Genomic DNA, 22,299 nt, shown 5'->3' on the forward strand with positions numbered 1-22,299 from the left:
AATGCAGTTATCAAAGTACAAGTATGCTTACTTGTAAACACAACCTTAAACAGGCTTGCAGATTTAAATCCATTTAGAAATGATGAACAACCAGCCAGCCAACGATCTAACAGAAATTAACAGCTGCCTGTCAAACAAAAATGATAACAAACCGAATTAAATCCTTCACTGCCACACAGGCAAATGACAAATCGCTTAATAGCCGAACTAATTATTATTAAAGTGTCACTCACAGTCACAAGCCTAAATTCGCTTTAACACAGTCCGTAAAACCAAACGCTGTCCTCTCTGCCATCTTGCCGGGAGTTCGAAAAAAAAAAAACACACACACACACAGGGTCAGGCGCAGGGCACAGAAGTATCACAGCCATTGACTTTACGATCACAGAGCTTCGGCTCCGCTGATACATCCGCAGGTGGCACAGTAGACCTAGCCTACTGTCTGACAAAAAGCAGGCTGCAGTCGGGATTTATCCTTTCCTTAAAATAACGGATTACTTTTTAAAAAAAATAACGAAGTTACTGATTACTTACGCACGAAACTAACGCGTTAAGTTACACATTTCAGGAAAAAAGTAATTAAAGTACTCTTACAAAGTAACGCGTTACCCACAACACTGGGGACGCGGCACATCACCAACACCCAGCAGATCAATATGGTCACTTACAAACTCCAGCTTCCCCCTGAGTACCGGATTCACCCCACATTCCATGTGTCACTCCTTAAACCTCACCATCCTTCTGTCTCTCCCTCCACAGAACCTGGCGAAGCCGAAGCCCCCCCTCCTCTCCTCCTAGATGACGGCGCGGCCTACACAGTCAAAGACATCCTGGACTCCCGGCGGCGTGGTAGGCAGCTGGAATACCTAGTCGACTGGGAAGGTTCGGGTCCAGAGGAAAGTTCCTGGGTCCCACGCAACGACATCCTGGATCCCACCTTACTCGATACCTTCCACTCCAATCATCCCAACCGACCAGCTCCCAGGGGAAGAGGACGTACACCATGTCATACAAACATGCCAGGTTCCACCTCCACACAATCACAACGCACACCCTCACCGGAGTTCTAAATCACATCCACCTGATCCTCATCACCAGCCTATCACCGCAGCACCATAAAAGCCACACACACGCACTCAAACATTGTCCGGTCACGTTCGCGACAAGATCATTCCTGTATGCTTACTATAAGGACTAACTCCTCTTCTACTCTCTCCAGCGATTCTCCCTGAAGACCCAGTTCCCCAAGTATGCGTGTATGTGGCTCACCGTCCCTCCAAGAAGTCTTCACCCTACCTTCACGGATCCATCCTCATTGTCACTCATCACTACCTGCTCCTCTGCTTGTGTCTGTGTATAATAAACATCTTCATTCTGTTACTCCTCAGCTTCCCGAGTGATCCGTAACAGATACATTTTCCCCCACTGATTGCCTTATCTAAAATGTAGTGAGTACCAAACGACCAAAATTTGCAGCATATTCTCTGGATGAGTTTATTTTAATGTCATTTTTTTATGTCATTTTCATGGCCAAGAGAAATGGGAAAATAATTGAAAAACAACTGCATAATGTCGTGCCACAGAACAAAATAAACAAATGAGAAAAGACAGCTCTCAAATTTCCTATATAGCTCCCAATGACAATTTTTTTTTTTCTCATGGTGGTGAAATTGATGTATAATGAGAGACAAAAACTAATAAATATTTATATGTATAACTAATTCTTTACTGAAATCAAATTATATCATCCATATGGATTTTATGCCTGATCCATTTTACTATCTCGCTGATGTTCATCCATATAACATCTTTCATTGTCACGAGAGATGCAGAAAACCCTCTCACACGTGTAACTGTGTCATCAGCTGTATCTAATGGGTTTTGGCATTTTTCCACAGGCAAAAAGGCATCTCCATAAAGCAGGATTAAAGGAGGGGGCTTTTGCAGGCATTTTTAGCATTTGTGTCAGTGGAGCTACAACACGCTCTACATCTAATGTATGAATATAACATCCCAGACCTCTTCTTTTTTTTCTCTCATTTGCTTTTGATCTGCTTTGATCTTTTAATCCCAAGGATCCAATCAACAAAACAAATCTCCCATCCACTAGTTATCAGTTCCCTTTTATTATAAATGTATAACTTTCATATGAAAGCGAAACTGTATTTTGCTAATGAATGAAAATGAAGTCTTAAAATATACAGATTAAAGATATTACATAGTACATGTAAAACAGTAGGAGTCTTGTGTTTTTTATGGCTTAATTTGTCAGATTAATTAATCCATACTATGTTTGGAGCATGTTGGAATTAATAACTTGCGATCTCATACAATCTGTCATATTTCATATTATACATGTTGTTTACAGAAAATATGACCTGTTCTTATAGCAATTAATGATTTATCACATTAGTTTTAAGAGTGATATTCCACCAAATTCTATTCTTGTAAATAAATAAATTCTTAATCTTTTTTGTCTTTAAATTTGCTTTGTGAATTTATCACACATTTACATAAAAATAGTAAAAAAAAAAAAAATTCACAAGGACTAACAATTGAATATACAGAAACAAAAGTATATATTATTTTTTCTTATATATATATATATATATATATATAAAAGAAAAAATAATATATACTTTTGTATATATATCTGTATATATATCACAAAGGATTTTAGAAGGAGGATTGATCATGATAATAATCATCAGTAGGGGATTTAAAGATTTATTATTATTATTATTTTTTTGTATATTAGGATATATACAGATGTTAATTTCTGATATCCACATCTAACCGACATTTCCTTTGCCTGTGTCAAAGTGAAATAACATATTTCCCAAAACCCTAAATAAATAAATAAATAAATAAATAAATAAATAAATGTCATTCATTCATTCAATTTTAAGCAAGTGAGTCTCTGGTAGGCCTAGTTGTCTGCGTCCACCCCTCTGATTGGCCTCTCATGGTGCATTCCAGGAAGCTGCTCTCCTCGCTGAATTAAATCATCTGACGCGCGCGCTGTCTCCCCATTCTCGGGTGGAATGAGCCGCTCGAGCCGGTTGCTCGAGCACCATCAACAGCAGCAGCATCGCTGGGACTGAAGCAGGTTGTTTGGGGACTGAATGTCGTACTGACTTCTGAGAGCACTCGCAGCCGAGACGGGGGACGAGGACAGAGACGCTGTTAGGATGGCTTCAAACTTCAACGATATAGTGAAGCAGGGCTACGTGAGGATTCGGAGTAAGAAACTGGGGGTGAGTGTTATCAACATCCGCTGGACGTTACTGTGTGCTCAGTTATTTTGGGGCATCTGTATTTAAAAGGGCTTTAGGGAGCGCGCGCTGATCAAACACATGCCATCAACGTGCACGAGCAACTCCAGCTACTTTTGGTTTGGTTTTATTATTAATGGCCGGTTATTTATTTATTTTAGCTACTGTATATGTACTATTCAGTATATATACTGTATCTTAAATCCTGCTGTGATGTAATCCATATGACAAGTAGATAATTATTAAACAATGATAATAATCGCTTTGTCTTATTGCTTGTGCTTTGAGCAAATGTGGGTTATTTAAAATTAGTTTTTAACATAAACAGAGTAATTGCTTTAGGCAATGTTATTTATTTATTTATTTAACTATTTTTTATTATAAAAGTTGTAATGGACTTGTATGTCTGTTATGTAGATTGTTTATCACATTTGAAAAAGTTAATCAAGAATCTGCTGTCTTTATTAGTTTTTTTTTTTTTTTGGCTGTATGAGAGACACATTAGTCAAGTCTACAGATGCAGCATCATCTGTTTATTGTCCCCTGATTCTGCAGCTGTGAATAGAGTGAGTACTGTAGGTCATCAGGTCTGTGTGATACAGCAGGTAAATTCATCCAACCAGGAAAGATTAATACATCCATACACAGTCCTAGGATAAATGTAAACTATGCTGATTATAGTTTTATAGGAACATAGGAGCTTTGATAAGGTTTTTACAGGGTATCTGAAGTTAATTGACACATTTTTTTTTGAGTGACATTTGTTTTAGAGAAATGCCTCTTACTGTAGCAATGCAATGTTAATTTTTAACTGTATACATTATACACGATATGCAAAACAAATAAATAGTTATATATAAGAAATACACTTTTTATTATTTAGATTTACTTTGAAATAAATAAAAATTTATAAAATATAATTTTATTTTATAAATATATAAAATAAATAAAAGTAAATAAAGTAAAATAAAATATATACATTTCTTAATTCGTATTTTTCTTTTAGTTATTTTACTAATGTCATATTAGTCTTAAATTTAAGACTTTTTTTAGCTATAAAATATAAATAAAACAAAAAGTTCTAATCAATACTCAATGTCTTAGGGATGTTTGACCACAGTGGTTTGTCTTTGCCCCTAGACAGTGGATATGAGATTATCTAAATGCATTATTTGAAGTGCAGCTTCATATTGCTTGTTAATTTTTATTGTTAGATAAACTTACTGGCTGTATTTCATACATACACTATCCTGTAAATATACAGAAGTGATCACATCTCATCGAAACAAAGATAAAGAAAACTGCACAGTGATGCCACATTTGTTCTTGAATGCAGAGCATAGAATTACTATCTAAGAAATAATACCAGTCTCATTATTTTTCCAATATGTCTGGCATCATGGTCGCATTTGCCATTAATTGAACAGAATGAATGTTAAAAAAGAAAAACGTGTAAAAGCATGTTAGTTAAGTTGCTTTGATATCTGTCTAAAACCCTGTAATGTGAATTTACAGCTCCGTGCACCTGACATTAACTGACCTTCTCACATAGACGTAATGCCCTTTGAACCCACAGACTTCTGCTTCTTTGGCTTTTTCCATTCTACACATATCTGTGTATAATTATAACCAAACCTTTAGAGATTACATAAATATTAGTATAAATGTTAATGGTAACCATCCAATCGAAACGTGAAATGTGATGTTTAAAACGTTTTACTCCGATTTAAAAAGCCTCTATTACTGGTCTTTATCAGCCATTTGTATCATTTTGCGTGTAATCTGTTCATCTGATGAACTATGCAGATGAAACAGGCAGCTGCTCCTTTGAAGACTGCTTTAGAGGGAAGGACTACTTGTCTCATCAGTGCTGGCACAGTCTTTTTTTAGGGCAAGTATCATGTTTTGAACAGCAGGATCAGCTTAGGGTTTCCCTCTGATGTCTCTCTCTGTTTCTCTCGTTTTCCCCCTCCTCGCTTTCTCAATCTTTTAAGACCTAGACATGTAATGCAAATGAATAACTAAATGGGGAAAAATTACCACAAAAAGGGTAGGAAATATGGTTGTAAGTGTTAAATTATTATAATTTTTTCACCTTTCAATAAATGGTCAGTGAAAGCATATGCTCAACATCGAGAAAATGTTGATTGCACAGCCACAGGAGGTTAATATTATATGATTTGTGTTATTTTCTATTTATTTTATTCATCTAAATTGAGCTGTAGAGATGATTTGGTTTGGAATCGGATCGTCACCTTTGAACGATCTTCATTCTGGGCAGATTCGAGATAATGAGCTTCAAATTTTTGCATTCCATATGGTGTTATTTTCAGTCCCAAAATGTACAAAACTTAAAAAAACAAAACAAAAAAGTTGACAGGATAAGAATATGTGAATCACTAAATTTGAAAAAAAAGGTCAGATGCAGCCTTATAATTCCAAGGTGACTAAATATTTATTTGATTATTGTTTTCATGTAATAACATTTGTAACAGGGATGAATGCTTGAGCCTGACAAATGCAGATGATTTTACTTCTTGACTGTGAGTGTTTTTTTTTTTTTTTTGGAAAATCAATTACTAACATTTAAAAGTTTGTGATTGGTAAGATGTTTTAATGTGTTCGGAAGAAGTCTCTTATGTCACCAAGGTTGCATTTATTTGATCATGGGAAAAATATAAATAAAACCGCAATATTGTGAAATAATAATATTACATTTCAAAATCTGTTTGAATGTATTCTGAATTTACAGCATCATTACTCTAGACTTTAATGCCACATGATCTTTCAGAAATCATTCTAATATGCTGATTTGGTGCTGAAGTCAGTGTTGAAAAAGTCATGCTGCTTTATATTTTTATGGAATTTGTGATACTTTTTTAAAGGATTTTTTTGATGAAGAGAAAGTTCGAAAGAACAGAATTTATTTGAAATAGAAACATTATAATGTCTTTTCTGTCACTTTTGACCAATTTAATGTAACATTGCTCAACAAAAGCATTCATTTCTTTCAAAACAAAAAAATATTTCTGTCTCTCTTAGGTGGGACTGGTCAAAATCATTATTTTAAATGGGCAATAGAAATGTTTAATGGGTTTAAAACTAGTTATTTTCATGTTTGGTTCATTTTATATATAACAATTAAATAAACATACCTAATTGTTCTCACAACAGAAATATATGATTTGTGCTTATAATGGTTTATTAAAAGGTCGAACTGTACCATATTTAGGGAAAGTGCAGTTTACGCCAAACAGTAGTCTGAGCAGTAGACAGTGGATGGTATTACTTTACATATAATCAGGACATATTCCATGTAAACACTGTCCATACTAAAACGCCCTTTAACCGCGGATAATTTCCCATGTCGTCTGTTTATGTCATCTTTGCTGTCCCAGACAGTCACTGTTAAGGACACTTACAAAAAGTTTTATAATGCATTGTGAATCCATAGAAAATCAACCAGGCTTACCCTGGAGCGGTCGACTTAAAGCGGCCTTTCATCTCAACACTTTCAGCAGAGCTGTAATCTTATTTAAGATGTTGTTGCAAGCCAGTGCTTGACCCATATATGAGAACTGCGTTTTGTCATCTGTCTTTATGTACAGACAGTTTAGTAATGTCAGCGATTAATGTTTGACTGAGATCATCCTACAATCTAATATATATATATATATATATATATATATATATATATATATATATATATATATATATATATATATATATTAGATAATGCATTAAAAAAAAAAGAAAAAAACTGCTGTAAATGTCACATCAGTGTCAAAAATTTACTTATTTGTATCGTGACCTAACAATAATGCGGAATATAATTTTTTTAAATGTTGAAATTATTTTAATATGTTCAGAATCCATAAATTGTGTATATTTTTATTGTACATTTACTAACAATCTTTTATATAAAAAAATACATCATTGAAATTATATATATATAAAAAAAAACGCTGTCAATGTCACATAATTTTCACACATTTACTAAGAAATAATGAAACATATGAAATCTTACACCATTTGTTTCAGTGTAGGGAAAAATCTTTGTTTAAAATAAAAATAATTAAACGATTTTTAAAAAATTTTTTTTTACTGCTTTCAATGTCACTAATTTACTTATTTGATCATAGTGACCTAGAAATAATAAACAAAAAACTTATTAATTGTTTAAAATTTCAAAATTATATGGTGTTTATTTCCAGGTTTAAATGAGATTTTGGAATCAGGTTTTCTTAGACTTTTGGACCCCACTGAAACCGTCCAAATTTAATTAGAAAACTATATTTTCTATATATAACATGCTTATAAAGAAAGTGGTGCATAATATAATTTAAACCTACATTTTGCATACACACACACACACACACACACACACACATATATATATATATATATATATATATATATATATATATATATATATATATGCTATATGCTATATGCTAAACCTTATGTGCACATCAATTATTCATGAGCATTGATGAGGTGTGGATAATGATAATCTGACAGTAGTTTTGGATAATTCGCTGTATAGTATCTCTTGTGTGCACACAGCTATGTTACATGTTACTGTGTATTTTTACTCTGTTTTCATGTTCATGCTAATAGTGTTTATCCAGCTTTCATCAGACTGATTCAAACAAAGAGTGGAAGATGAATTGGAGGCTCTTATTAGGGCTGATGAATTGCCCCCCACAGCAGCAGAAGAGGCAAATGTTATTATTCAGAGTGAATAATGCTGCACTGTTTTGCCATTTCTCTCGCAGATAAATCTCCTCTCAGTCTTCACACCAACATATCACATCATCGATCCCTGCTGTTTTTAATTACAAAACACACTTTTGTTTTGATCAGGAGCAAACATTATTATTAGCTGTCACGGATGTGTGTGACTAATTGTGTAGATTCTTCGGTGTTGCGTGAGTCAGAGCTTTTTACTTATGTTATGTTCTCATTCACTCATTTGATCAGACTTTGGAACCCTTTTGTATCACAACAGTTATTTGTGTGTATTGTTTACTGTTTTAAATAATCTTGACAGAACGAGAGGGCAAAAGTGAGAGAAAGCTTTGCAATCTCCTGCTGATGACAGATGAAAGTCTTTCTCTCAAGGACATTTAAGAGCTGCCATTTAGCTAGTCATCAGGCTGGAAAGTCAAATTGCACATATTGAATCTGAAAAGAGCTCTTCATCTTTGATTTTAACCATCCACAACTTCTGAAGCTGAGTGCAGACTGCTAGACTGAAGCATATCACTTTTTTGTGTTATAAAGGAAGAGTTCCTCCAAAGATTCTGTCAATATTCACTCACCCTCATGCCATTTCAAACCCTTTTCTCTCTATTGTAAAAAACATTAAAAAAAAGGAATTTTTGAAGATTATCCTGGTCATTTTTTTCAATATAATGAAAGTGGATGAAAACTAAGTATGTCAAGCTCCAAAATAAAAAAATGCTCCAACATTAAAGTAGTCAATAAAACTTCTCAAGTCTTCAGTTAGGTCCATATATATTTGGCTCTGTATGCCACCAGAATAGAATTAAAATTAAACAATCAAGATGAAACTGAATTCAAGGGGTTGAACAGAAATATAACAAAGAATAGAGAATCCTTGAGAATATAAGCTTTGTTCGTCTTCAGAACACAATTTATGATATTTTGGATGAAAACCGGGAGGCTTGTGACTGTCCCATAGACTGCCAAGTAACTTACACTTTCAAGGTCCAGAAAAATATGAAAGACATCGTCAGAATATTAATGTATATTAATACAAATACAAATTCTAACTACCTTTCTAATCTTTTTGTATTCTATTTTCTTTTCTTTTCTTATACAATTATAAAAAGACCTCTAAATCTAACTTGATCTATTCTTTTTCTATTCTATCTGTTTTCTTTTCATTTATTATATTATTTAATAGGGGTGTAATGGTACGTGTATTCGTACCGGACCGTTTCGGTACAGGGCTTTCGGTACGGTGCACGTGTCGCGTGAAAAATAGGCGTCGGCGGAAAACGCGTGCATGCTAGAAATAGAACCGACGGCTATTTTTCACGCGACACGCAAGCGTGTTGGAAGCGTTTCCAGGCAAAATAAAATAGGAAAATATGTCTATATGTCATTTTGTACACACATACATATTAATTCATGACACTTTGATGTTTGAAAGTCTATAGTTTGACATAAATTCTGATGTAATTTAAAAAAATAAATGAATAATTATCGATTTTCAAATATTGCACCTGTCAAACATAGTCTATTTTGCCTGTTGACAATACTGTTGACGGTGTCCTTTATCAGTAGGCTTTATATTTATGCTCAACATGAAGTATAAATATTGTTGTCATGAAGACAAGAGCCTGGTCTGTAGGCGCCCTCCCTCTATGTCACCTACCGTAGCTGCAGCGTGCCAGCGCCGCGTCAGGCACGATTCTGGTGAAGCAGGCCTACAAGCTGGGATTGGTAATGCTGCACTGTAATCATAGTTATTTATTTATATTTTTCATTATATTTTATTATATGATATTGGTTTGAGACTGAGAGTATTTTATTTAGTGGAGAACTTTGCAGCAGTATTTTATTTCTTATTCTATTTTTATTTTATATATATTTTATTAAAAAGTATTTTTTTAAAAGTGTATAGTAATAAACAACCTGCAGTTTAATGTTTGCATTTCTTTCCCTTACTGTACCGAAAATGAACCGAACCGTGACATTAATTTAATAATGATTTTTGCGTACCGTTACACCCCTATTATTTAAAAGCCCTTGCTACGTGTACTGCATTTATGTTTGTATGTGATTGTGTGTATACACACACACACACACACACACACACACACACACACACACACACATACAGTATACCATATATAAAATATGATAGTCTATATAGTAATTTTAGATATCTTATATCAAATCTTACTACATTTATATTTTTCAAAATATATTGTAAAATATGTTTTGCTTATACCCAAAATTTATGGTAATATTGGCAACCTACTTTCTTGCCCCTTGAAGTTCATAATATACTTTAGCATTTGAATGTTTAAATTAAATTTATTTTCAATTGGAAATTCAATTTTGGCCAGAAAAACTGTGCAATACTTTTCTACAAGTAGTCTGGATAACTTTTATTATATTTTTTATTGCACTTTTGTACCCTTTAGTCTTTAGATTTGTGCAAGGGAGTGATCTTCTCTTCTGGATTTAGAATTCACTTGAAGAGTTTAAGTTAAAAAGCTTAAATAATTTAAGCTAAGAAGTTGCCTCTCCCTTTTTATTGTTGTTCCCCACTCAGCAAGCTGTCAATATCACAATTTACCAGTCTTATCGTTTTTGTCCTCACCTGAGTGCTATATTATATATTCCCAGAAAATATTTCAGGGGAGAGATGATAAAATAGCCAAGGCTTACTTAATGAATAGCATAGCCTGTGAAACAAAGTTCCAGTCTTCAGAGACTCTTTCAATTTGTATGGAACATTTTCACCTCTGAATGAATGTACCATAGGTCCATTTACTCAGCAGCTGTTTCTTCTAATCATTTGGCACACATTAATCATATTGATATTAATCATATATAGTCTTGCTCATCTCTAGTCATTTTGCTGTCTAGTGTCTCTGAGCACAATACAGTATGTGCTTCAGGCTAAAGCAACAGCACCCAGTCTGGCCAGCTCAGCCCAAGTACGGCCCATTGAACACACTTTTGGGGTTTTGTTTTCCGCAGGGCAATGTTATTTCACTCTTCTATCACTTTCTTTCCCACATCTTAGTTTCCTTTATTTCTCCCTCTCTCTCAAGCTGAGAAAGTTCTTGATGCTTCAGGCCTCTGAGAATTTGTTATGTGGTCATGCTATCTGCTTCTCTCTGCCAGAAGCGAAAATGGTTTTTCATGCAACTTTGTACCCACAGATAAACCACAATCCATAGTATAGCGAGACTTTATTCTTTTTCTCATAATTTATTAGACAGTGTAGTTATGTGCAGTTATGACCCCATTATAAGGAGACTATGTGCCTCTGGGATGTTTCAAAGTTTATTTAATATGTCTCTGTTTTGCAAGATAAAATAAGACTAGTAACAATTTTTTTTTTTTAGTCATTGTGACAAATGTTTTCACATTGGCATGTCATATTCGTTAATTTTATGAATATGGTTTTTCATTCTAGCATTTATGTTTGATACTAAATCTCCAAAGCTTGTGTCAAAAAAATGCCAATTTTTTTTGAGGATTTGTTGATACCGAAAGCATTGATGTCCGAAACTTTGTTTACCTGAGAACTATATGACTACTTCAGTATCTGGTTTAAAATCAGCAAATCCCAGTGAGGTTTTCCCTATTCTAAATAATTGTTTTTTATTTTATTTTTTTTAACAATAAATTACAAAATTCTTACATAAAGCCCAGTATTCACTCGATTATGAAATAACAATTAAGGGCAGGACTCAGGAGAGTTCAGAGATTTTAAATATGAATTAGCTTCATTTATTTGAATTATTTAATGCCAAAACACAGACTTCAACAGTGAATTCTTATTTTGTTAGAATAAACAAAACAAAAAGAATAAAAAAAGTAAATAAAGACAGAAAGAAAAAGAATCCCTTTTTCTCCACTGGCAAGCCACAATGTGCATCACGCTGAAAATCAGTGAACCTTATTACGATACAGTTGAGAAGTATGCCTGGTTGATTTGCAAAGTTTTATTTGACCTTCATTTCTTTCTGGGACTCTTTCTACAGGTTGCATTGTTGTGCCTGTAGTTGGCCTGTCTTTATGAGAGTCATTGAATCATTCAATCATCTGATTTATTCAAAAATTTCATCAGGGATGAAACAAGTGAGTGATTCATTGAATTGTTCAGTCACTGATACAGTGAAACAATGTAAAATGTATTTTACACTGTAAAAATTTACTATTCTTATTGATAATTAAAATGTTCATGTTTAATTCAGTGTATTACTTTACATCTCTCTTGTCATAATATATGAATTAAAAACATTAATTTTTAATTTGTTTCATATCATCTTCATTTGTTTTTGTTTCTCATAAAAAAACAAACAAACAAAAAAACAACCTTATTAACTGCAGAAGACTGATACTGTTAGTATCTTGCTCTAAGTGCAAAACTCAGTTCATCAAAGTGTAGTTTAGCTGACTGTGTGTTAACGTGGGAGTTTTCATGCTCTGTTTTAATTGGAGAGCCACTCACTAAGCACCTGATCCCTGCATTAAGTTATGCGAACAGCTTTTAACGAATCCATAATTCTGTCAGCCTTCAGTTTGAAATTTCTTTACAGCTAGCCTAAAGATTAGTAGAAGTCCAAATCATCTATGAAGTGTTGTCCGGCCATTTAAAATGAGTTATTTAAAAGCAGAAATGATGATTGTTTTTTTTCAGATCCCACAAAGGCTTATTTTGGAGATTTGCTGCCTGCTCAATACCATCAAATCCAGTGTATACTTAATGGTTGCCCATTCTGCTTTGTCTATCTGCCAGAATGATGAACAGTTCCTCACACATGTGAGTGACCATAGGCATTATGTTGAGAAATAGCAGTCATCCTAGCAATAGCTGATGAGCTAAAAATGATCTTTTTTTGATGAATATAAAGTACTTTATTGCACAGTAGAATGGATTCTGCTTTTTATTAGGCACAATTTCCATTTTGGCAAAAACATTTTATCCATAGAAATTTATTGGCAATGGTAGGAGATGCAAAGTAGACAAATGGCCTGGACAGTAAAGACAACATGTAATTTATGGGAACATTGCCTTGAACAAAATGATATGTCATGAATATCCTGAAATATATTATCTGTAATGGAGATTCACATAAGATTGTGAATTTGTAGGCTATTGTGGTTCTTCTTGATAAAAGCTTCCTTTAAGCTCTGCATGACCTTTTAGGTGCAAATGTCTGACCGCAGTCCTACATTCATGACAATTGAATGATTGCAGAGAATGATCTCCTTTAGTCATCCACTGTTTTGATGGCAGAATGTTTCTATAGACTATGTGCTTTGATTTCCTTTTGAAACCACACTGTTATGCATGGGTTATCCTGAATCATAGATCAAATAATTTCTTTGAGTATGAAAACAAGCATGTAATGACACAGAACAGATATTTTCTGTGTGCACTGGTGCATTTAAGTGCTTCAGGTCTCCACTAATCTGTGTCACATAGGTTTCATACTAGATTTATACTCTTAGATAAATGAATATATATATAGACATGCACCTGAGTTTCTGAAAGGACCTCTGTGATTTCTTGGAACCGTCTTCAAATAATATCCCTGAATTAATCCCGGTTGTTTATCAATGCAGGTGCTTAAGTGCACATGCTTAGCCTTAGTGATTAGTCCAAAAATAGCAAACCAACAGTGTCCCAAAACTCAACTTCATTATTCTTACTGATCCAGTTGTCATGTGGGAGATGGTTGTCACGGTGGCATGAAGGTAAACAAGTTAAAGTGACAGAAAATCAAAGCATCCTTGAGTTTCTCAACCATGTGTCTACATAAGATAGAGCTTTATTCATGAATAACTTACAGAGCCTTTGAAAATACAATCAGACCCTAAACCAATTTTCTTATTTTGGTGAATTACAAACCTTCACCTTATTGAATTATAATCAAAACACCAACATGAAAATGACTTGTTTATAGTATTTTTATGTAAGAAAACAGCCTCAACAAAATTCACTCAGTTTCATGCCGGGATGTGCAAAACAATATAACTCACCTAGTTGTTTGTCTGAATGACTAGTTGACTGAATACTTTGTCTTAAGAACAGGGTGGAAAACCTGGAAATATAAATGGAAAATTCCCAAATCTGGAAAAAAATAAAAAAAATAAAATGATAGAGTCCCAAGTGTTCTGTAAGCCAATAACTAATCTCATTTTATTTTTTGCTTGTGTACTATTCTAGCTTATACCATGGTCTGTCTGAATACTCAGTTCTGATTAGCTGGAAAGTGTGCATTAAAGCCATTTAATGCACAAGTATTTCCACTCAGTTAAATTACTGTTGTCTAATAATGGCCAACTTTTATTGACGCGCACACACACACATCAGTCGCACACAGATATCAGAGATAAAGCAGCACACACACAGAAAACAGATCTTGTGCTGCCACACAACATCTATTAATAAAATAACTTAAGTTCCCCTTCAGGAACTCGAGCTGCGTCCGAAAATGCTATGGGAACGCCCTGATCTGAGAAGCAGACTGAGCTGCAGAAGAGCAAATTAGATGAGCCACCACCTCCACTCTGGAGCATGCCTGTTTTTTCCCCCGATCTCCATGCTGAGGTTACGAGATTGTGGGCTTGGCCATTCTCTGCCCTCCTCTTCATCCTTGCCTCAGATTACTATGGCAGTGTGGGGGGATTTAGTGTGGTTACAGAGTGATGCCTCAGGTGGAACAGGCACTTGCAAGCTATCTGTCCCCTGGCAAGACATAGTCTCTGAAGGCTCCGGCGCAGCCCACCAGGGTACTACGTACAACATCAACGCTCAGATCGAGTCGATCCTCACATCTAAAGAGTGAAAATGGCCAGTTCTCACTGTAAAAGCAATTTCAGAGGCTGCTGGGTCTGATGGCAGACGTGTCCAACATGATACCCTTTGGCCTGCTGTACATGAGGCCCCTACAGTGGTGGCTCATGAACAAGGGGTTCTCCCTGAGGGGAAACCCGCTTTGCATGATCAAGGTCACGCGGAAATGTATTCTTGCCTTAGATTTGTGGAAAGAGACTTGGTTCTTGTCCCAGGGACCAGTGTTGGGAGCTCCTTGTTGTCGTGTAACACTAGGGAGGGACATGTCCCTCAACGGTTAGGGAGCGGTCATAAGTGGCCACCCTACCTGTGGCCTGTGGAGCAGCCACCATCTCACGTGACACATCAACTGTCTGGAGGTGCTGGCAGTGTTTTGAGTGCTCAAAAACTTTCTGCCAGACCTGAGAGTTCATCATGTGTTGGTGTGCACCGACAACACAGCGGTGGTCTCTTACATCAACCACCAGGGAGGTCTGCTTTCGTGACCCTTGTACAAGCTGGCGCACCAGATCCTTGTGTGGTCCCAGAGCAAATTACTCTCACTGAGAGCAGTACACATTCCTGGGCATCTCAATATGGGAGCACCAAAGTGGTGAAGCAGATATGGAGAATTTTTGGCCAGGCTCAAGTTGACCTCTTTGTGACTCGAAATGTCCCCTCTATGGAGACCACCAGCTTGATCCAGCTAACTGCCCAATTGGTGCAGTTCTGGAGTTCCTGCAGGCCTGATTCTCTGCACAGTTGATCCACTCCACCTTAAAAGTTTACATGGTGGCCATTGCGGCCTACCGTGGCCCTGTTGGTGGCCAGTCAGTTGGTTGACACCCCCTAGTTACACGTTTTCTCTGTGGTACGGTCCTGTGTGCCCATGTGGGATTTAGCTGTGGTGTTAGAGGCTCTCTGTAAAGCTCTTTTCGAGACCATTGAAGAGATATCTGATTCATATCTCACAATTAAGACTGCCTTTCTTCTGGCTATTTCCTCTCTAAAGAGAATTGGGGATCTCCAGGCCCTCTCAGTGGCCCCTTCTCATCTCGACTTTGCGCCTGGCATGACCAAAGCATATCTTTACCCTCAAGTAGGGTATTTCCCCAAGGTCCCCTCTGTTACGCCACAGCTTATCATACTGCAGGCTTTCTGTCCTCCTCCCTTCAGGGAGCCCTGCCAGCATAAGCTTAACCGTATATGTATCGAGCACTGGACACGTACATCCACAGAGCTGCAGACCAACTGCTCGTGTGCTATGGTCCCCCCATTTTTGTATGCAGTGTCTCGTTCCCTTCAGGGAATCATGGTTACATGCAAGCTGGGAGGTTTCTTAGGTTAACTAAGATTGCAAAAAGAAAAAAAAGGTTTTTTTCAATGTTCCAATGTTTCTTTGGGCAACGCAAAAGCAATGAAATACAGTGTGTGTGTGTGTGTGTGTGTGTGTGTGTGTGTGTGTATACAGTACAGACCAAAAGTTTGGACACACCTTCTCATTCAAAAAGTTTTCTTTATTTTCATGACTATGAAAATTGTAGAGTCACACTGAAGGCATCAAGGGCTATTTGACCAAGAAGAGAATGATGGGGTGCTGCGCCAGATGACCTGGCCTCCACAGTCACTGGACCTGAACCCAATCAAGATGGTTTAGGGGTGAGCTGAACCGCAGACAGAAGGCAAAAGGGGCAAAAATTGCTAAGCATCTCTCGGGGAACTCCTTCAAGTCTGTTGGAAGACCATTTCAGGTGACTACCTCTTGAAGCTCATCAAGAGAAGGCCAAGAGTGTGCAAAGCAGTAATCAAAGCAAAAGGTGGCTACTTTGAAGAACCTAGAATATGACATATTTTCAGTTGTTTTACACTTTTTTGCTATGTATATAATTCCATATATAATTCCACATGTGTTAATTCATAGTTTTGATGCCTTCAGTGTGAATATATATATATATATATATATATATATATATATATATATATATATATATACTGCATTACATACATTTCTTAAATATATAGATGTATGTGTGTCTATTTATGTATAAATATACACAATACACACATATATATATATATATATATATATATATATATATGTAGACATGAACTTTGGATTAACGATTAACCATGACTAATTGATTTGACAGCAATAAATGAACTAAAAGGACACTGTCAGCAAGCAAATTAAATTTCATCCTCTTAAAATATCAAAACATAAATGTATACTGTACATGTAAGAGAACCATTATTTGATCATTGTGATCCAACTCCTACATTATTATTTTTCTAAATAAATCTTTCAGATGTTGCAAGTGGTTCACTATTATGCATTCTGTCAAAGTCAGGCATGCTTACATGTGTTTAATTTCTTTTGGAGAAATGGCTTCATTTGATTCCACCCTCCCAGTGCTATGCAGAGTGCTTGATATGGTTGATGACTGCACCTTTACTTCCTCCTCGGCAACTGAACTCTTTAGTTCCTTCAAAGAGATTGTTGGTCTCTCTTTGGCATCTCTCACAAATCTCCTTCTTTTTCGGTTGGAGGGCTTTGACGGATGACCTTTTATAGACGGTTTCTGGGTGGTTTGCTGTAGCTTCCACTTGACAATTGACAATACAACCAACTGTATTCACTGGAACTGGCGAAATTCTGTATGTGTCCCATCCCTTGGTTATTCATGCATGGTATGTTCATCTCTAAAAACCTTTGAATTGAGGTGGCATGTTTTTTTACTTCATTATTCACTTGTTTATATTTTATTATGGCACAAAGATCATCCAGCTTGACAGTTCTGTGCAAAACATAGTGTTTCCTGGGCTGTATTTGTCCCTGGGCAGCTTTGTGGATTGCACAGTTTTTCTACTGTATGTAACGGAAGCAGTGGATAAAAGAAAAAAATTCCATAGGAAAGTAACCGTACCTGATTCAAAAAATGAAATCCCCCATTAGAGAGAGGGGATGAGAGTATGGTTATCTGGCTTATAGTCTTAGACAGCACACCCACAGACAGTCTGATGCATCTTGCACACAAAAATAACTAGAATTGCCTGTAGTCGGCAGTTGCAGTCTGATTGGCTTGCTTCTATTCAGATTCAGCACAAAGGAAGTGGAAACAGAATGGTGATCACAAGTTCCCAGATTCCTACAATGAATGCTTCTGAGTAAGAGCTAGTGACTGGAAAGTTTAAGAGGTTTGTGGCATTGAATCTTTGTACAGTCGTGGCCAAAAGTTTTGAGAATTACATAAATATTAATTTTCAAAAAGTTTGCTGCTAAACTGCTTTTAGATCTTTGTTTCAGTTGTTTCTGTGATGTACTGAAATATAATTACAAGCACTTCATACGTTTCAAAGGCTTTTATCGACAATTACATGACATTTATGCAAAGAGTCAGTATTTGCAGTGTTGGCCCTTCTTTTTCAGGACCTCTGCAATTCGACTGGGCATGCTCTCAATCAACGTCTGGGCCAAATCCTGACTGATAGCAACCCATTCTTTCATAATCACTTCTTGGAGTTTGTCAGAATTAGTGGGTTTTTGTTTGTCCACCCGCCTCTTGAGGATTGACCACAAGTTCTCAATGGGATTAAGATCTGGGGAGTTTCCAGGCCATAGACCCAAAATTTCAACATTCTGGTCCCCGAGCCATTTATCACTTTTGCCTTATGGCACGGTGCTACATCGTGCTGGAAAATGCATTGTTCTTCACCAAACTGTTGTTGGATTGTTGGAAGAAGTTGCTGTTGGAGGGTGTTTTGGTACCATTCTTTATTCATGGCTGTGTTTTTGGGCAGAATTGTGAGTGAGACCACTCCCTTGGATGAGAAGCAACCCCACACATGAATGGTGTCAGGATGCTTTACTGTTGGCATGACACAGGACTGATGGTAGCGCTCACCTTTTCTTCTCCTGACAAGCCTTTTTCCAGATGCCCCAAACAATCGGAAAAGGGGCTTCATCGGAGAATATGACTTTGCCCCAGTCCTCAGCAGTCCATTCACTATACTTTCTGCAGAAGATCAATCTGTCCCTGATGTTTTTTTGGAGAGAAGTGGCTTCTTTACTGCCCTTCTTGACACCAGGACATCTTACAAAAGTCTTCGCCTCACTGTGCGTGCAGATGCGCTCACACCTGCCTGCTGCCATTCCTGAGCAAGCTCTGCACTGGTGGCACTCCGATCCTGCAGCTGAATCCTCTTTAGGAGATGATCCTGGCACTTGCTGGTCTTTCTTGGACGTCCTGAAGCCTTCTTTACAAGAATTGACTCTCTTTCCTTGAAGTTCTTGATGATCCTATAAATTGTTGATTTAGGTGCAATCTTAGTAGCCACAATATCCTTACCTGTAAAGCCATTTTTATGCAACGCAGTGATGGCTGCACGCGTTTCTTTGCAGGTCACCATGGTTAACAATGGAAGAACAATGATTTCAAGCATCACCCTCCTTTTACCATGTCAAGTCTGCCATTCTAACTCAATCAGCCTGACATAATGATCTCCAGCCTTGTGCTCGTCAACATTCTCACCTGAGTTAAAAAGATGATTACTGAAATGATCTCAGAAGGTCCTTTAATGACAGCAATTAAATGCAGTGGAAAGGTTTTTTTGGGATTAAGTTAATTTTCATGGCAAAGAAGGACTATGCAATTCATCTGATCACTCTTCATAACATTCCGGAGTATATGCAAATTGCTATTATAAAAACTTAAGCAGCAACTTTTCCAATTTCCAATATTTATGTAATTCTCAAAACTTTTGGCCACGACTGTACTCTAACTCGCCTTGATATATTGACGAGAGAAACAGCACTGGCCCTTTCATGAACATTCACTGAGTCAGATCTTTGATTGTTGGAGACAGTTCCCAAAACAGATTATTTCTCAAAATCTAGGCTCAATGGAGCGGAAGATTATCAGTGAGTAATAACTTGAATATTGGCCTGTTTGTCATTGTATGGTTATTGGGTCATAAAGACCATGATGTTTTCATCTTTTTTGAAGCTACAGGTCACATTTTTAATTGCATGAAAAACATATTATATTAAGAAAATTCTTGTTTTTGGAAAAAGTAAGTCAAATGGGTTTTGAAAGACATGAGGGTGATTAACATAATATTTGGAGGTGGGGGGGGGAGCAGGGAGTCTATACATTTAAAGAATCATTGTGGGACTTCTACTATTATTACTATTGGCTATACACTACCATTCAAAAGATTGGGGTCAGTAAGATTTTCTTTCTTTTTATGTACTTTTATTCAGCAAATATGTATTACAATTATTAAGGTGAGACACTGCAGGCAAAAACACTGTTTTTTCAAGCACCTGTCAATTTTGAGATTTTGGGCTTTTTGGTTTTTCATAAAATGCTTTTTCAAACGAGTGGAAGGAAAACATCCAAAAGACACTGTTAAGTGTTTCTTTTATAGCACTTTATCTGTTTGTGTCAATAGATTTCAATTACAATACATATTTTTAAAGGCCGTTTTCTCAAAATGAGTTTTTTCTTCAACACTGAGCCATAAATCTCCACTTCAGTAGCACTTACACACACCAAACTTGACATTTTTATTCCTGTCTATATTCTGAAGGTTTTTACAGAGGGATTTGTTCATATATATTTTCCTTGATTTTATACAACATTTTATTCCCCCCAAAATTGTGAAAATATATTGTTTTCTGGCTGTTCAAAGTATTTTCTGAATTATGGAGTGACAAAAAAAGATAACCAGAATTCCCTCTGTAAAAACATTTGACTCTAATATGTCAAAAAAATTAAACAAAAAATTTGAAACAGACTTCATCTAGTGTTCAGATTTTTGTACTAGACATTTATGCAAATTAGCACATATTTCATTAAATAATGCCTCATTTGCATATTTAAACATAACATTTTTGAAAACTTGTAATACAAAAAATGTTTGCAATAATCAATGTAATCAATCAACTGGGTAAGTAAGGTGATAACTATTAGTTATTTTTTTTTGCCCTATTCACCTGCAGTGTCTCGCCTTAAAAAAATGAGAGTAAGACATGAATACTGTTACAAAATATTTCTATATAAAATGCTATATAAAATATATTTATATTTAAAATAAATGTTGTTCTTTAGAACTTTATATTCATCAGAAAATCCTAAAATTATTATTTATTTATTTATTTAATAAAATAAATGCAACCTTGGGAAGCAGAAGGGACAAAAAAACAAAAAAAACAACAACATCTGAATGGTGAAGTGAGTGAAGTGAGTGAAGTGAAGTGACATTCAGCCAAGTATGGTGACCCATACTCGGAATTTGTGCTCTGCGTTTAACCCATCCAAAGTGCACACACACAGAGCAGTGAACACACACACACACACACACACTGTGAACACACACCCGGAGCAGTGGGCAGCCATTTATGCTGCGGCGCCCGGGGAGCAGTTGGGGGTTCGATGCCTTGCTCAAGGGCACCTAAGTCATGTTATTGAAGGGGGAGAGAGAACTGTACATGCACTCCCCCCACCCACAATTCCTGCTGGCCCGGGACTCGAACTCACAACCTTTCGATTGGGAGCCCGACTCTCTAACCATTAGGCCACGACTTCCCCTTAAAGCACACTTCCCCTGGTAGTGTGCAAGAACTAAACATGTTAGTATTTTGTGAATAAAAACTTCTAACCTTAATATTTAATTACTGTAGATTTTAACATTTGCAAATGGAGGTTTTTAGTATCTGAACTATCTCCCCTGCCACTGCTTCACTTAAAGATGTGGAAGCTTGACCTACATATTGTTACATTATTTTGCAGCTATTTTGGTATTGTACTAGTAGTATGTGCAGAATTCAGGCAGGCGGTTAGACCTGCTTCAAACCTGACATTTTAACTAATGTTCTTCACAAAGGTTAGAGTGACCTACATGCTCCATGTGGAGTTTTCTCTCTCCCCTCCTCTTTCTCCTTGCACCTAAATGAAACGTTCCCTTAAGTTTTAGAACACAAAATAACAAGTGTTAATTATTCCGAATTTAAATTATGTGACTGACATTAAAAAAGATAGTACCTTGACGTTGATAACCACAGCAGTCCGTCATTCTACAGAATAATTAGCCCTGTTGAAAGTATATATGTACTGTATTACCGAAACTTTCTATTCCTGATACCAAACAGGGATGTGGTGGCTCTGATAACCCAAATGATTGTGAGTCATCAGCACCTGCTGAATGTCACCTGAATTTCATTTCCTCCCGTAGCTCTCAGAATTGTTGGCTGCAGTAACAGGGAAAGCGGCATGGGTGCTCTGCTGGACCAAATTTGGGCAAGAGAAATAAGTAAATAGAGTGTTATGCTAATGCTGTAAGCCAAGAATGTCTCTCTCTGCCCCTCCTGCGATATACTGGACGCAGGTTCTTGCTGGCAGTGTTATCATCCATGCAGATCTTTGAAAGGCTAGGCTTTGGATTAGCCCTATGCTGACACAGCTTGAC

The 22,299-nt window shown here is 36.3% G+C and overlaps 1 protein-coding gene across 2 annotated transcripts in view; it reads left to right on the forward strand.

The window, feature by feature from the left end:
- Positions 1 to 3,045: 3,045 nt before the first annotated feature.
- The window catches only part of LOC132124229 (docking protein 6-like), an 85,370-nt gene continuing 66,116 nt past the window's right edge, over positions 3,046 to 22,299 (forward strand). For both annotated transcript variants that reach the window (XM_059535150.1, XM_059535151.1), the window contains exon 1: positions 3,046 to 3,257. In XM_059535150.1, coding sequence (XP_059391133.1) covers positions 3,192 to 3,257 — 66 coding nt within the window. In that variant the 5' untranslated portion in view covers positions 3,046 to 3,191. The remainder of the gene's footprint in view (positions 3,258 to 22,299) is intronic.

The sequence above is a fragment of the Carassius carassius genome, chromosome 42, assembly GCF_963082965.1.
Source record: "Carassius carassius chromosome 42, fCarCar2.1, whole genome shotgun sequence".
In the NCBI taxonomy this organism is placed as follows: Eukaryota; Metazoa; Chordata; class Actinopteri; order Cypriniformes; family Cyprinidae; genus Carassius; species Carassius carassius.